Source organism: Necator americanus, chromosome II (genome assembly GCF_031761385.1).
Source record: "Necator americanus strain Aroian chromosome II, whole genome shotgun sequence".
Classification (NCBI taxonomy): domain Eukaryota; kingdom Metazoa; phylum Nematoda; class Chromadorea; order Rhabditida; family Ancylostomatidae; genus Necator; species Necator americanus.
In genome coordinates this window covers 26,297,566-26,314,548 of record NC_087372.1, presented here as the reverse complement: position 1 = coordinate 26,314,548, position 16,983 = coordinate 26,297,566, and the positions used below count along the sequence as shown (strand labels likewise).

Genomic DNA, 16,983 nt, shown 5'->3' with positions numbered 1-16,983 from the left:
TAGAACCATTTGTCTTGAAGTGATTGAATTTAACAAAAAAGTTAACCAAAAAGATGGAAAATATGACCAGGAACGACATGGAAAAGAAGTAAAGTACTTTCATACTAATGTTCTACACGTCAACTCAATAGTACCTTACGGGAGTTCTATCGTGCAATGTATGAAATAACAAACAGAAAACGCCATGATGGAAAGACTGCATTCATAATACCCTTGACAGAATGCAGCACGCAACTGGAGCTAAGTATGAAAAGAGAATATTCGATATGGTGCTGCTCGCGTTTATTCTTCGCAGATATTGTGAATCAACCTAGCGTAGGCAAAAAGAAAAACGTATTCTGGGAAATTGACTTTGATCAAAGATCTGCATGAAGCATTCCGAAGGTGTTACCACCAATGATTGGACGGAGACGAAGGCGTTCAGTTCAGCCCTCAATAGTCTGAAAAATGAATAAGATAGTCTTTTCACATCATACAGACTGTTTCGAAGAAAGCGAAACAGATGCTTCGTCAAGTCTTATTCTGACTCCTTTCTAGATGATGCAAAACTAGACGACTGTTACAGCGGCGTAAGTTAAATCTTCCAAGCTCCGCTCATTATTCGCCGTTCCCAAAAGACCTGAGTTCAATTTTAATTCAGCTGATGTTAACGCCTACTATCATGCGATGACTAATTCTATAAGTGAGCCTTTTCTAATCATATTTTGTGAAGTACCGAATAAACTTTTTCGAATACACTTTTTCAGTATTTCCTGCTGCCATTCGTCAAGCTCCTTTTTTCCACCACACTTTTTCGAGATTGATAGGGAATCTCAAAATAAGTGACTTCTGCTGGTGTGGGAAATATTTACATAAGAACCATGTTGTTCCGATCTCAGAACATAATGATTTGTTATGTTATTGTTATTACCAGTCTGAACGTCCGGCTAAAGCCGGACTTCAGACTTTTTCTAGTGCTCAATTCGCTCGCTTTCACCGATCAATAGGAAATAACAGTAGCGACTTTCTTTTGCAAAATTACTATTGTTTTTTATCAACCCTTTCTTCAATTTTCTCTTCAAAAATTTAGGCATGGATGAGAGATTTCATGATTTTCTTCCTAAACGCGTCAGTACTGTGCTAGAATGAAATGACGTGAATATCATCATCGTAGTGATGAAGATAAAACTCTACCTCAGACCACGTGAACGTGTGTTGGCTTGTATTGTATTGTGTCTAAGCAGCCGTTTGTATACGTGTTTCCACTTTGGGAAGAAAGGATGTTAGCAGCACCAGGGAAATATGCTTGGAAATAGATACGCGAATGAGTCATAGAAACCCATTCTGCCGTTGGAACTCCCTCGCACCAATCCGAGGCAGTGAGAGCCGTCTCACCCCATCCCATGGTTTTCTGGGTCAGGGGCACGAATTCCTGAAGGACCCGTCCCACCCAATTTTACCCCGCTGGGGCTCCAGCTCACCAACCGTGATAATCCTCTCCCTCTTTTTTTGGAATTTCGTGACTGAGACACACAAAGACGCACACACGTGACAAAATAAGTAAGTTATTACATAGCATGATAGTTTGCAAATTTAGAAGTGTACAATCACATAAAAGTTTTTTTACCCTCACTAACGTATGACGGAAACTAACTTGGCCTATCAAAGCCAACAAACATGAAGACACATCTCTGGACAATGGTGGAAAGGTAGAGTTCTCCCCTATCAGGTGCACCCCCGTGGTTCGGCACCCCTCTGGGGCAGAGTTTTGCATCATATGGAGTATTTTTGTGACACACACACACATAGCATGATACTGTCCTCTCTTTGTAGCGGGAGTTGTTCTTTTGTATAAACCGTAGAAAGCCGGCAATTTTCTGTGTGATCATTTTCATTTCGATAAATCGTACCTGAGCCACCCTCTGTCCTTTTGTGTTTGCAATCCCATTTATCGTGAGTCATTCTCACTCAAGCGCATACATGTCTTCTGCCTTTTCAGACTATTTTGTTAACACGAACGATTGCATTCTGATCTAATCTGATTACCTAAGAGTGTCTGTGGGACAATATAGAATTATGGTTGTAGATTACGAATATGATCGTGCCCCCGCTCAATCCCCTTGATCGTCTTAAGAAACGACGTCGGAAACAGCCTTAATTCCTGCAAGGTACGTCTGAACGCGTTGGCGTTGTGCACGCACCGGTTTTCTCGGCAGCTTATTCATTGGTTTTGCTTGAATGGGCTCTTGAGGAGACCTCTTGAGGGTAAAGGACACTAATTTATCACAGAGATTGGGTCTACAAGTAATTGTTGGAACAGCAAAAACGTCCCTAAACCCCTGCGGACCTTCATCGAAGCAGAATGCCCCGCACATGCCGAGAGAATGTTAAACGCTAAGCAACTTATCCTCCATCTTCTCCTGTCGGTATTTGTTGTATATAGTTATCTTTGGTGCGGACGGAAAGTTCCACATCCTCAGACTGATGCAGCATATAGACACAGAACGCATTGAACGTACGTATCGTGCACATATGTTTCGAACTCTGGGTCTATCGTCTGTGTGCAAGACGAATAGAAGCAAACCCTATGATGCTTTTCTACGTGCCAAGTCGTGCCCCTTTATCTGCGAGACAATTCGGATTGCAGTAACTTTTTGGTAGTTGCAAAAATTTGGATGTAATGAAATCTTCTGAGGTATTGATCTTATCCATAGCTCTGTCAATTAAGCCAGTCATGCTTGACACTTTCACAAGATAAAGAATTCTTAAGCGTTGTAGCTACTTTATTTGCATTCCAGATCTATCTCGCTTAAGAAACTAGGATTCGAAAATTGAAGGAAGATGTTTTGCACCTTTTATCTTAACATTTTTCTGGTGCACTAAGATGTGGCGGCATAGGAGCACGTATAAGACACGCACTCGTGAGTTTGACGTTAGAGGTAATAATGTAACACTTGTTGATGGAATAACATTGAATTATTCCATCAACAAGGCGTTCAACAGAACGCCGATGTTCGAAAAACGATTCTTACTGCCAGCTTTACTTCTGTATCTCTCTATGGTAGACCTTTCCTGGAGCTTAAAGACTACACGAATCTGACATGGTACGGATTTCAGGTGGAGTATTCGTATACGGGATAGTAGGTTATGGAGAGGGGGTGATCCCGTACATTTCTTTCCAATTTCCGTAAAAAACGGCCGGAAGATACTTCTTTGAGCGTTCCGGTGCGCTATTTTCTACAAGGAGTTCGATTGGAGCGCGCCAGCGTTAGAAGGAATGGACGGAATCACCCTCCTCTCCACAATCTACTCTCCCTTATAAGAATACTCCACCTGAAATCTGCACCACCTCAGATTCGTGGGGTGATGCCTTCAAACTGTTGGAACTGGAATCCTGAGTATTTTAGAGATGAAGAATTCAAAATAGAAAGAACAAATAAGAAACCACAATGTCTTTTCCAAATGTTCCTTGCAATGTAGCAAATATCGAAAGATCCGCTCACTATACAGTTACATTCAGCGAGCACCCTCATAACAGTTGTATTCTCGACACAGGAAAAACAGAACCAATTATCTGCGCCTGCAGTGAAGATTATTGCTCGTCTCGATGCAGTTGCGTGGTGAAAATCTGGAAAGAATCAAAGGTATACAAGGCAAACACTGATCAAGCACGATGCATGGAAGCTTATGAAAAAGCATGCGAAAATAAGGAGATCATTGTTGGAGGAATCTGAACGAGACCAAATGTAACACTTATTTGAAAACAGTTTCCAGAAAACATGCATGGTTATATTTTTTTGCTTTTTTGCTATCTTACTTTCGAAAAATTCTAGAAACTGCCTTTTCCTCTACGATGTACTTAGTTCCATGAAAAGAACCTTGAGACGATCAAGCTATTTCAATTCTAGTTTTGCGTTGCGTTTTCTTAAGGCGGTAAATCTGATTCTGTTAGGAATCTCCGAGAATGGTGGTATGCTGAAGTGGAAAAGAATACAGGAAACTTGAAGTAGGTTGGAACCAGAATCAGAATGTGCCGTTTAAATTCCGATGTAAAAAATTGTCAAATTAGGTACCTGTAACTGATTTCAAAATCAGCGGGAAACTAACACAAGGAGACAGCATCGCTGACAGGGGACGCGAAAAACAAGCGTTCAAAGTTTTTTTTTATTCAGTTCTAGCAAATAGTCATGATATTTTTTAGCAACTTCATTGATGTCTTTGTTCAACATCGCTATAATTTCTCCTTTGTGTTTCAGGCTTAAAGGCATCACCCCCCGAATCTGAAGTGTTACGGATTTCAGGTGGAGTATTCGTATACAGGATGGGAGACTACGGAGAGAGGGGTAATTCCGTCCATTTCTTTCTAATTGCCGTAAAAAACGGCCCGGAAGATACAGCTTCATTCGTTTTGGCGCACCATTTCGTACAAGAGGTTCGATTGGAGCGCGCCAGTCTTGTGCGGCGCCGCATCTTCCGGGCCGTTTTTTACGGCAATTAGGAAGAAATGGACGGAATCACCTCCCTCTCCGTAGTCTCCCATCCCGTATACGAATACTCCACCTGAAATCTGCACCACCTCAGATTCGTGGGGTGATGCCTTTAAGAAAGTATGTGGCAAAACATGGCGAAAAAAAGCGTATCAAAGGCCTGGGACAGTAAAACAATGAGCAGGTGTTTCTCCTGATGTACGGTACAGTAATTTTGTCGAGTCATTCTTTAAGAAACTTGTTTTTGAAATTTGCAAGCAGTTTGGTGGTCCCTTGATGATCTCGATACAGGTTTCTAATGAGAGGTTACCTGCCCAGCAAGGTTTTCCTGGGTTTGCAAGTTTCAATCGCTCGCTGAATTTATTTATTTATTTTTCTGAAAACATCGATAGGTGTGCCATAGAACGGGAACAAGAACGAAAACAGCTCACTAGAATTTCGTTTGACGTTTACACATCAAAGTAGGTTCTTTTAAGCACGTCTGGAGTGTTGAAAGGTCGTTCTTATGCTAGAGATTGCGAGAAATCCTCACGCGACATCCCTTTCTCAAACCCAAAGTTCCCTACAGTAGAGCATCGGTTACCACGGTCTGAGTAACCAGCTCAAGCTAGAGCGGACGAATCCGTCCGGGGCTCTGAGGTTGGTGGAGGGGGACCTCAAGCGGAACAGCTCACTAACTTCGCTATTCTTGAGCGGCTAAGCACGGCTAAGCCGCGTGGAAAGAATACGTACCGATTATAGGGACGACTTTTGAAAAGGAGCATACGAAGCCAGATTTCCAGCTAGCCAATGTCATGAACAATAGAAGAGAGAGCGAAACTATTACTGTGGTCTAAAAACACAGATGAACATTAACAATGAAACTTTAGGCCTCACTCATTCCTTTATTAGGAAGCAAATTAATCCAACGTTCAACTCTGCAGAAAAGTAGTTGACCGACCGTTAAATTCTGTGTTCATTCGAGGTTAGAACAGTGCAAAATTAAGCTTCCTGTTCTACTGTTTGTTGGTCGGAAAATCCAATACTTTAGGTTAAATTCTATGTGTAAGATTCGAAAACCCAAAACTAAATCGCTGACTACTCGCCTACACTTGACACTCTACAAATTTAGAGTGCTGAGTCCAGTTTCGTAGGAGGAAAGTGCTTGAGGGTAACCAGGATCGAAAAAAAAATCTATAATAAACCAGACTAGTGAAAAGTCGCAATTATTTCAAAGTTTTGATATCCTTTTTCAAGAGCGGACTTGAGATTGAAGTGACATGTTCCAGGTGTAGTAAAACATATGTTTTATAAGAAAGAATTAGTAGGCCAGAGTCCCTACCATGTACATTCCTGAATAATATAGAAGGAGAGGTTCATGAGGAAGGGGTGAGTGTAGTGTAGCGACTAGAGGTTCCGCTGCCTGCACGATCGATCGGAGGTTCGAATCCGCCCTAGTGCTCACCAATCCTTTCATCCCCCCGGGGTCGATACATTGGTACCATACTTGCCTGGGAAGATAAAAACACTGACTTGACACATTTGCCAGCCACCGCAAGTCATTGTATAGGTCAGTTACACGTTCGTAGATCTCAAACGATTCTGAATTGAAGTAAACGTGGGGGCGCATTCTAGGCGGATTGATTAACGCCAGACCTCTGTCTTTTATCTGTCGTGTGTTTGTAACGAAATACCTGAAAGCAGCGAGGGGACATACGGCGTCAGATAGGTGTGCCACGCTTCAGAGCGATAACATGGGGTGAGACGGGCCCCATGGCGTCGAACTGCTGCACCATCAGAGAACGGCAAAATGGCTTGAAGATTTGATACGCCGCCGTGGAGTGGTTACATTGTACTTCGATGTATTCCATTGCATTTATATTTCCACCGTACGTTTACTTCACCGGCTTGGTAACATCCTTTCTGCAGAAATTGGCAGAAGGCTGCTTAAATAGTAGCTAAAAGTTTACATGTTCTGACGTAGAACCTGATCTTTACTGGTACAGTATCAGTTATCAGTAATAGTGTGTTCATGTCATTTCATGATAGCACGCTAATTACTGAGAAAGAAAAGAAAAGCTTATTTTCCAATTATGTTCCGAAGTTGCTACAGTATCGAAGAAATATATGTAGGTGTAAATGTGGTTAGAATAATGTATAAAAATGAGGAGACTACGAAGAAAAATAGACGTAAAATCAGGTTTGAATGTTTTCCAAATGTAGTACGCATTTAGGAAGAAAACAATCAAATCTTCTGCCCATGGCTAAATTTCTGAAAAAAAAATTGAGAAAGTGTTGTTAGAAAAAAACACAAATCCAAGTTTATAGAAAATGCTGTCAAATATTAATTAATTTTTATTGATCGGTGAAGGCGAGCGAAGCGAGCACCACAAAAAGTTTGAAGTCGGCGCTAGTCGGACGTTCAGAATGGTATTCTGAAAATAGCCTTGGCAAGCCTTCGTCGACTATGAGAAAACCTTCGAATCCTACACTGTCAGCGGTGGCTGTTCAGGGTGTGGACGCATCATATGTGAGGAAATTAGCCAATTGTTACGATCGATTTGCCACTACAATGCAGCTTTTCCACCACCCCCTCACTACAGCCACTGGAGGTAGATTACGTTGAGGCGATACTGTATCGATGTTGCTCACGACTGCGTTACAATGGATTCCGAAATCACTGGGGTGGGAAGAAAGGGCCCTACGTATTAACGGAAGACCTCAAACTTTGGTTTTGCGGACGACAGCTCTTCAGGTTAATAACATCACTATTTCGTATAATATATGTTACCACAAAAAAAGGACCAATACATCAAAACTGGTTCTCAGTGTAGATACCATGAAGAAATCAATAACCCATTAAAACTAGTTCCCGAGATAAATTGAAGTTGATGTATGGAGCAAGTTCAAATAACGTCTTTGAAATATTTCTGGTACATCATGTTTGCAACATCACTTTCTTATTACAAAGCGCTCATCAGATTTCTTCTCGTCTTCTCAGTAGCTCTCCAAATTTTGTTTTTGACTTTCTTGATCACATTCCTATTCCACGTCATACGAGGCTTGATATCTCGTTAGTAGCGCTTGTCGCCGCCGAACCACAGATACCGACATTCCTGGCACATCCGGCAAAATCTTTTGTGTTCACGAATTTGGTCGGTATGCCCTGAAGCATAAACTGCTCAATTCTTTCACTGATATCAAATCCACTCTTGAGATGTTTTTTTTGAGTCTCAGCGGATGATCACCGATGCGTAATTAAGAAACTATAGAATTGTGAAACGTATGCATGCGTAAAAAATAAGTAGTCAATCAGTAATAACAACAGTTTCGTTTTGGGCTTCTCTGTCAGAATAGTCCCTTTTTAACAAAAATAGTCACTTTTTATTAAAGATTTGTTGTTCTGAGAAATAAAAACAATGATTTCTCAGCAGTAGATAACATTTGATGCTGAAAGTCTTAGATTTTATAAACAGGAACTCCTTAATTAACTGCTTCTGTCGCTGAACAAGGAAGGTAGAACCGACTTAGAAAAGTAAGAAGAAGTTGCGGGTTTTTTTTTAAACGGCTTAAGTTAATAAATAAAGAATCTATAGTATAATGTGGAATAATCAATTTGAATGGGAAATTTATTTTATATTCAGTCAGAAACGAGGAGGACAACAACGATCCACATAGAGAATGAGAAACGCACGGCAAAAACCAATTTCCAAAGACTGTGTTTATTTTGAAAAAATAGGTGGTTGTCGCAATTACTAACTGCATTACAAGTCTTCGTTTTACTAGAAAAAAATGTATGCAAAGATTACCATATCATACCAATGACTAAAAAGTTCGCACCAGTTCTTGGTACACCTTTTCGCTCTTAGCGGTTCCGCATGAGGACTGAGTCGCACGAAGCTTACGATAAAACTGAGGGAACCTGGCTGAGAAACAAGATATTGGACTCTGTAATTTTTTTTTCTCATCACAAAAGAAATACCTTAACGTACTGTAGTTTGAATTCGATTTAACTCTAGATAATCGAAAAATGTCATGTGGTCTCTTTATTTTTCGCAATGACTAGACTAGAAAATTTCTTTCATCAGTCTCCCGAAAATACTCAATTTCTTGAGTTGCATGAAATTGAGTATTTTTGAGAGTGCATACTTTGCCTTAATGTAAGCGGATATTTTTATAATATGGTAACGAGGCTCTATAAACTGTGGATCTACAATCTTCGCAAAGTTAATATTTTTGAACTGACTCGGAAAACGTCTCGTTCTTTTCGAAGGAAAGCATCTTTCCAAAATTTCAAATAGTTAGTTGTAATTTATTATTGTAGAATTTGATCATGGTTCATATTTTGAATTCTAGTTGCAAATTACACTATTGGCACTTTCAGTCATTCTCTATTGTTTCTTTTATCACTCTTAGACAGTTTTTGTGACCATTAGTTCCAAACAATTTAAACGATCCTTTCAGTAGCACATGCGGAGGTTACTTATCCTGATACCGTTTTCTTGTTCTGCGTTACGCAGTTCATTATCAGGCGAATACAACTCGACGAAGTATGGAACATCGGCAGGCTACGAAATCGCGTCAGACATGCTGAGAACCTCTATAAACTTCTCGGTTGGCAGCAGTTCTAAGAACCTTCATCGCACACTAATATGCTGTATTTAGGTTGATCCTTGCATGGATTTTTTCAAGTTCACATGCGGCAACTGGTTAGCGAACCATCCAATTCCTAGAGACAAAAGCCGTTATTCACAATTTATGAATCTCTCTGATAAAGTGGCGAAGGAAATGCGCGGTATTTTACGAGTTACCATTAATACCGTTACCGTTAATATTACCATTAGAGATGGGATAATCTTAGAGATGTCATCACGAATTTACTTCAAACTCTTAGGAATAGTTTTGAAAAGAAGCTATCCTTCGTAATAACAACTCACCGACAACAATTAACAATAGCAATTACCAAAGTGAAGCGAAAACAGCAATTTATTCTGAAGAATACATTATTTACGGTTGGGTCAACGCGACATGAGGCACGGACAGTTGCGAAAGCGGCTGCGCTCGAAGCGGCGCGGTGGAGCGTAGCAGTTGAGATCGTGTAAGGATCCTCGCTACCGTCACTCGTCTCTTCAGTTCGCAGTGGTCCCACTTCGATTCCGCTGTCTCGACCGCACCGCTCCGAGCGCAGCCGCGTAACTGTCCGTGCATCATGTTTTGGCCCGACTATAAATTACGTTTAGTGGATAAATGGTCAAAGTTCATATTTTTCTTAGGCAAATCTACAAAAAAGTGTCAAACAAGTAGTCTTTCAAAGAAACCTTTTTTCCTCTGCTTTGAAGAACACTCTCCCATTACGAAGATGTCTTGTTATTTTCCAATTCTTATGTAAAATAAAGATCAAGGTGAGGTAGCATGACAAAGGGCATTTAAAGAGAGATAACTGGGTATCTGCCGTTTCGTTCTCAGAAGGGCACTATGTTGAAGCAGTTGGAAAGGTGATGGCACTCAGTTCCCATCACAAAAATAACACCTCTGTTAAGAGATATTTGAGTCAAAGGAAATGTTTGGTTCTAATTCGATGAACACTCTCAAAACAGTGTACACCAAGTGCATGAATAAAAAAGAATTGAACGCCATTGGCTCCAAAAAGCTGATCGCGAGCATCAAGGTTTGTCTCATGGGTGCTCCATTTCCTATGTCTACATCGATTATCTTATCTTATCTATCTTAGAACTACGGTGTGTGGCCGATATTGGATGGGGAACACCAATGGCGCGTGAAGGATTTCGACTTGACTTCGCTTCTGGTCCACATCTCAGAAATGCGTGGGGTAGATGTGTTCATCAAGAACTATGTCACTCTTGACTGTTGGAACACCTCGCGTTGGCTCATCAAGGTTTGCGAAAGTGCTTTATCTCCATTCGTCCTCTCAATAAATGCAAAATGGGGTTCTAAATTATTTTGGTTTTCTGCCTCTGTTATGAGTCTGCTGCTGCTTAATTAACTTATGAAAACGTCCAAACTTTATTGTCAACAAAAGAGAAAGAATGTTCAAATATTGGGGACTTTAGAGCAGTAAGGGTAGGATTGGTTCCATGATTGGTTTCGTTTGCTTACTTTATTTATTGAATATTCGGGTTTGCTCGGTACTACTATAGCGCGGTGCTAAATCTTAGGCTCATAACTGATTTTTCTAATAGCGGCCTACGACGGATCACCAGAGCAAGGCACTACCACCACCGTATTTCTCACCTGCGAATAGCTTCATGGGGCGGGTGTGGCGCAGTCGGTTAGAGTTCCGTTGTAGCCACACGGTCGAGGCTTCGAATCCGTCCTAGTGCTCACCAAGCCTTTCATCCCTGCGGGGTCGATAAATTGGTACCAGATTTGTCTGGGAGGATAAAAACACTGACTTGATCATCGGCTGGCCCCCACAAGTCATTGTATAGGCCAACACGGGTTCCAAAACCTCAACGATTACGAATTCCAGTAAAACGCGTTGGCGCATCCCGAGTGGATTGATACGCCAGTGACTTTGAAAATTTACTTTCAACTTTTAAATACCTTTATAAAAATACCCGTGGGAGGACCTGATCAGCGCGGGATCCCACGAACTTTTTTCGAAAAATAGGCAAGTGCGAAATCTTAGGTCCACCTAAGAACTTCCCGTGACCATGACTAGGGCAATGCAAGATAGTCTGTTTCAATGGCAAAGTCCAGCAAGTTTTCTGCTCATGAGCAAGCTCAAGCCTATGCCTTTCATGCGGCCGCTCTTTGGAACAGGAGGATCGCGGCCCAAATGGAAAGATCTCACCACTGCAACAACCACTATCTGAAGAACACAGAAGCATACAAGGAAAAAATCACTACCGGACATCCAAGAAAGTGGTCTAGAAGCGGTGAAAGTCGCCTCCAACAGCAGCGAGGCCGCGGACAGCCTCCGGCGTCTCCTTGATCTGCCTGCAGCAAAATGGACAGCACTACGTAGCTTTATACCACTGCCCTCACATCGTTAGTCAAGCTATGAAACGTGCACCTCGTTCGACTGACCGTCATTAGGCTGCCAGGACTAAGTTCAATCTCGCACACATGAGCACGAATTGGAAAAAGGAGAGATGGTCTTGTAGCTGATCTGCCAAGTACTTATCTGACTTTCAGGTGCTGTTCTTCGACGAAAAGAAGTGGTGAAGAGATCTGAGGTAGGAGGAGCGAATGTTCTCAGAACAATGAATGAACTTCGGTAGTTGAAGTTTTATGGTCTGAGCCTCGTTTTCCGGACACGGAGCTGTTGCGTTGGAGTTCGTCTCGTGTAACATGAACAACAAAGAATATCAGAAAGTGCTCGAAGATCATTTACTGTCACATTTTACAAGATTTTGCAGGCGTTACATAGTTTTTCAACAGGATAGTGCGTCAAGATACGCGTCAAAATCAACTTCAGAACTGGCTTAATGCAAAAAGAATCGAATTTCTGGAGTTGCGAAGTTGTTCCCCAGATCTTAGCCCTTGATCTTAACCTTGGAGAACTTGTGAAGTTTTCTTTTACACAAGGTGTATGAGGAAATCTCGCATCGAGCTGAAGCCCGCCATACTTGATGATGTAGAGATGTAGAGATAATGTAGAGCATGCCTTCATTGAAATCCTTATCAGTAGTATGCCGAATAGAATGTACGATGTAGTTAACAACAAAGGCGATGTAACAAAGTACTGAACTCGTTTTTAAGACCTTATTGTTGTAATAAATTACAGTATTTATGAAGTGGACCCAAGATTTTGCACCGGCCTATTCTTCAATAAAAATTCGTGGCATCCTGTGCTGATCCGGTATCTCACCAAGAGTATTTGTGTAGAGGTTTTATAAACAACAAAGGTGAATCTAAGATTTTGCACTTATCCTGACAAAACTAGGTACACAAAACTGGATATTGCTGTTCCTCGATATCATTACCGTTAGAACAAATTCGGCATCCAATGCTTGAAACGACTTTGAAATTGTTACAAAAAATGGAATCTTGGAAAATGAAATGAGCATAATATTACACAGAATCGCAAAAGAATTTTGTTCGTCTTCTGGACTAGAGTGTGGTAATTACTAAAACTACAGCTACCTATACCTCTCTTCTTCCTCACCGACCCAGTTAGTTTCAAATTTGTACTTATTCTAGTATGGATCAAATCTTGTACGGAATTCTGCATTCTGAAAGCTTGAATTCCGACTCTTATTTCGAGGTTGACATCCAGGAAAATTCGATCCTTATGTATTATCTGGGATCTAGTTTGCAACGTGAGGATGTTCGCTATGAAACGAACTATGTTTGGTCTGCCGTTACTGCAGCGCTAATCTCATTCTCACTCATTCCGATACCTGCTTGGGGCTAGAGTGTGGCGCGTGTATACTCCAGTCAATACAACCTACGACGAGCCTATTCAGGTAAAACAAATGAATAAGCTGTTGAAGTGACTAAAACATTTGGAAGGGTTGTGCGCTCCACCGTACCTTGTATGAACTAAGGCAGTTCTCACGCCGTTTTTCGGGACGATGATGACGAATTGAACAGGGCTATAGTCATATTCATGATCTAAACCTCAAACTCTACGTTTTCCATTAGATTTCCACAATCGTCAACGCGTCAAGCGCGAGCTTTCCTAGTACCACCCATTGGTCCAAAACAAGCAATGGTCCCACCTCAATCCCATTCGCAAGCTCTACTGCGCCGCTAAGATTGTAGCCGTTTGCGCAGCTGCACTGAAGTTTAGTTTGCTTCATCCGACTGGATATAACCGACTTTCTACATAACCGGGGCCTTGCTATGCTATCTTGAATAGAAGAAGACGGAAAACCTCAGTGTAGCCATCGGTCTTTTTACACTGGTTGTGAACAACTTGTTGTGAAGCTTGTTCGGGTCTGACGAAGTTGACACAAGCTCTGAAATTGCAGCTAGTCCTGAATCCTTAGCAAATTTTACCAACAAACTTATCAAAATTGTCCACTAATACTGTGCAACTCGTGTATTATATTATGACCTGACGAGATTGCCCCCATCTTCGCCAAATGCAATCAAGCCTCTCCATCACCGCAGATGGTTCTGCCCAAGCCTCCCATTATGATGGGACGAATTGCGGATGGGTAGACTCGCAGCTTGACCTCGTTGGTAATAGGGGTCGACCACAGGCACTTCGTCAAGGAGTTATATCTTTTAAAGCAGAAGTGGCCTTAGTGAATCTTTGCTGTATATTTTTCTCGTAGCTGGCGATGTTGTTCACCAACACTCCAACTGCACTCCGGTAACAGAACTCATCAACGAGTTCGATCGGTTGTTCGTCCATCCTGGTTCTCGTACGCGATTTCGTAAAGATCCACATCTGCTTGCACATCGGCTTCGAGCGTTCTGGCGCTCGATTTTCTACAGTGAGTTCGATTGGAGCGCGCCAGCCCTGTACACACGCCTTATCTTTCGGGCCGTTTTTTTACGCCAATTGGCAAGAAATGGAATCACCCATCTCTCCAATCTACGATCCCGTATGCGAGTACTCCACCTGAAATCCGTACCACCTCAGATTCGTGGGGTGATGCCTTTGAAAGGGGTTTGTTGTCCACGTTGTGTGCTGCTTTCTCACAAAGGCTTCTCATACTGTTGTTGGAAGAGTCTAATGTCGCCATAAATGAGGTGCGCTAAAAATCCTTACGTCGTGGTACCTGGTATACATCTGCATCGTCCTTACGTCGTGGTGAGTCTCATCATAGTGAGAATGGACACGTGACATTAGATAAACAACCAGTGGAATGTATTGAAACGGGTTCAATTTCCTAGGATTGACAACGATACTTTTCACGCCGCATCTTTGTCTTACGAAATGACAAAGATGCGGCGTGAAAATCAAGCATTGAGATGTCATTTCATTGGCACTGGCGACCCAACGCCGACGTAGGAAAAGCATAGAAGATCTAACAACGACTGAATAGTGCGCCAGTAAGAATGAAATTAGGATGGGAAGGTATGAAAGCGGTTTAACTGGACAAGTACGTTGAAGCGAAAAGACAGAGAAAAGGAACCAACATCGAACAAGTAGTGGCACCCAGGAGGAATGAAAATATGCGGGAAATTCCATAAAGAGACATTTTGAAGCATTTTGATTATCGTCATCATGTAAGTAAACAAAAAAAAAAGAGAAAGAGTGATGCTGATCTACAACAACAGATTTCCCATCTTCGATGTCGGTGTGCGAGCTAATATTCAGGGCTTTATCGTATGATTACGATCACTTTTCCGCTATGATAATCAACAGTGGACATTCTTGCAAGAATATATTTAGATCATCATTAGTCCACTGCTTAGTCTCAAGTATTTCTGGAGTAGTTAAGGTAGGAGAATGCTAACGAGAAGGCAGGGCTGTGGTGACGTTTTACAGGCTTAAACGTACTTTGCAAGAAGTGCCTTTCTTAGGCTGTTTTATTATTATCAAGGCAAAGCTACAAAAGTCGTTTCTAACTCCGTTACCCTGCTTCAGATTGACCAAGGTGACCTTGGACTTGGAGACTCCACGCGCGATTACTACTTGGACAAGGAAAAACATGAGGAAAAGATCTCCGCATACAGGAAGTTTCTTATCAGTAAGGTGACTTTTGGCTTTTTTCCCCTTGAAGGAGAATGTATCAAAGCTAAGCATGTCTTAGGTAGCACTTTTTCTTGAAGACTCCAACCTACCTAAGAGTGGAACAAAAATAGCTGAAGATGTTGACGAAATCATTGATTTCGAAACAAATTTGGCGGAAATTCTTGTTCCGGATGAGCACCGAACAAATCAAAGCGAGCTATGCAATCTTCGTCGACTTAACGACCTGCAAACGCTGATGCCCTTGGTTGGTTTCCCTGTTCCGGATGCTATGTTTGAGCGCTAAAAATAGAATTTTTTCGCGACTAGAAATATTGTGAATGACTTTGTTTTTAGGTGGACTGGAGACGATATTTCCATTCTGTTGCACCTCAAGTTGTTCACGACTATTTCGCCTCAAATCCAGAAATCATCATCGCGGAAATTGATTTCATGAGGAGGTGATCAACTATTCGTCACAGTTTTGTATCATGTATTACTTATTTATATCATACTTATTTATATCTAATTCTACTACTTGTATAGAAATCCAGTGCACTTTTAGAATCACAAAACTCTTGCAATTGACGGACCCTCGAGTTATAACTAATTACATATACATGCGCTATTCATCTGCTTGGGCTAGAGAACTGGGAGATCGTTACGAAGATATTTCTCAGGTAAGCGAATGGGAAATTGTTAGTCAAGAGCAAAAAGAAAGACCCAAAACCTGTCATAGTGTGGATAGAAATTTACCGTTACTGATTTCACCACCAAGGTTGGCTTCGAAGAAGTATGTTTTAGGAAGTGTTGTATGGGGCCAGAGCTTTTTAACCATTAATGTCGTGCCCCGGGCCGGCTCGGGGCGCCGCGGCGGGGGGGGGGGGGGCAGCGGGGGGGGGGCCCGGGGACCGGGGGGGGCCGGGGGGGGCTTGCCCGGGGGGGGGCGGGGTGGGCCGCCCCACCCCGGCGCCCCCCCCGGGGGGCCCTTACCCCCTGCCCCCGCCCCCCCCCTGGGGGGGCTGGGGGCCCCCCCCTTTCCCCACCCCCCCCCCTAGTTTTTAGAGGGTGAGGGGGTAATAGGGGTTTTAGAAAACTATTATTATTTTTAAAAAAAAAAAAAAAAACACGGCACGCCAAAAACAAAAACAAAAAAAAAGGGGAAAAAAAAAGGGCCAAAAATGGCCAGGTGGTTGGGGGGGTCTCGGCGGCAGATGGGTTGGGGTTGGGGTTGGGACCCCGCCAGCAGGCAGCCAGGGAGAGGGTTTTGGGGGTGGTGGGGGGGTGGGGTTTTGGAAAAAAAAAAAAATAAAAAGAAACAAAACAAAACCAAAAAAAAAAAAAAAAAGGAGAGGGGGTGGGAGCGGGGGAGAGGGGGGAGAAAAAAGGAAAGCCCAGTGTTCGGGGTGCGCGCCCTTATATGGCTGCCGCGTGGGAACGCTACCGTAATACATTGCCATTGGCAGGGTTTCCCACGCGGCGCGCGAGAACGGCGGCCGGCTGGCTGGGAAAGTCGTGCCGGGCACGACACTGGGGGCGGCCGAAAAGAACCGCTAGGGAGAAGATGGAGGCCTGATGGTACTGGCCACAAGTGGGACCCCGAAGGGCCAATGGTTGCCGAGAACCGGTCATCTACGAGTCAGACAAACACAACCTACGGGTTATTCTAGCTGCCGCCCATGCTTACCTAAGACTACCCTACAGGACGGCAGGTGTATGCCCGCAGGCAAAGGTCTTGCCTGATGACGACGTAGACGACTCGTAGCGTTGTACTGGTTCGCTCGACAAGTGGTCGACCATGAAGACGATGTTGAATAGGAGGAGACGGCGATGTGCAGCGGCTCGACATATACAACAACGACTTGACATGGGTTCAGCGGCTCGACATGGGTTAAGTGGTGAGGCATGACGGCAGCGGCTCGACAACAGCGGCTCGACATGGCT

The 16,983-nt window shown here is 42.8% G+C and overlaps 2 protein-coding genes across 3 annotated transcripts in view; both read left to right on the top strand.

Moving 5' to 3' along the window:
- Positions 1–7,336: 7,336 nt before the first annotated feature.
- Positions 7,337–7,615, top strand: RB195_019535 (uncharacterized protein; the record flags this gene model as incomplete). The annotated part of the gene is made up of 1 exon (XM_064187430.1): positions 7,337–7,615. One exon carries the CDS (start codon positions 7,337–7,339, stop codon positions 7,613–7,615), a length of 279 nt encoding a protein of 92 aa, XP_064043311.1.
- Positions 7,616–8,915: 1,300 nt separating this feature from the next.
- Positions 8,916–16,983, top strand: part of RB195_019534 (uncharacterized protein) — a gene marked incomplete at both ends in the record, with an annotated part of 18,559 nt that continues 10,491 nt past the window's right edge. The window contains 10 exons of one of the 2 annotated variants that reach the window (XM_064187429.1): positions 8,916–9,059; positions 9,111–9,240; positions 9,986–10,113; positions 10,177–10,341; positions 14,956–15,063; positions 15,122–15,307; positions 15,397–15,500; positions 15,605–15,719; positions 16,506–16,666; positions 16,744–16,804. In XM_064187429.1, the coding sequence (XP_064043310.1) occupies positions 8,916–9,059; positions 9,111–9,240; positions 9,986–10,113; positions 10,177–10,341; positions 14,956–15,063; positions 15,122–15,307; positions 15,397–15,500; positions 15,605–15,719; positions 16,506–16,666; positions 16,744–16,804 (1,302 nt within the window). Of the gene's footprint in view, positions 9,060–9,110; positions 9,241–9,985; positions 10,114–10,176; positions 10,342–14,955; positions 15,064–15,121; positions 15,308–15,396; positions 15,501–15,604; positions 15,720–16,505; positions 16,667–16,743; positions 16,805–16,983 lie in introns of those variants that run through there. The other variant, XM_064187427.1, reaches the window with a different exon arrangement.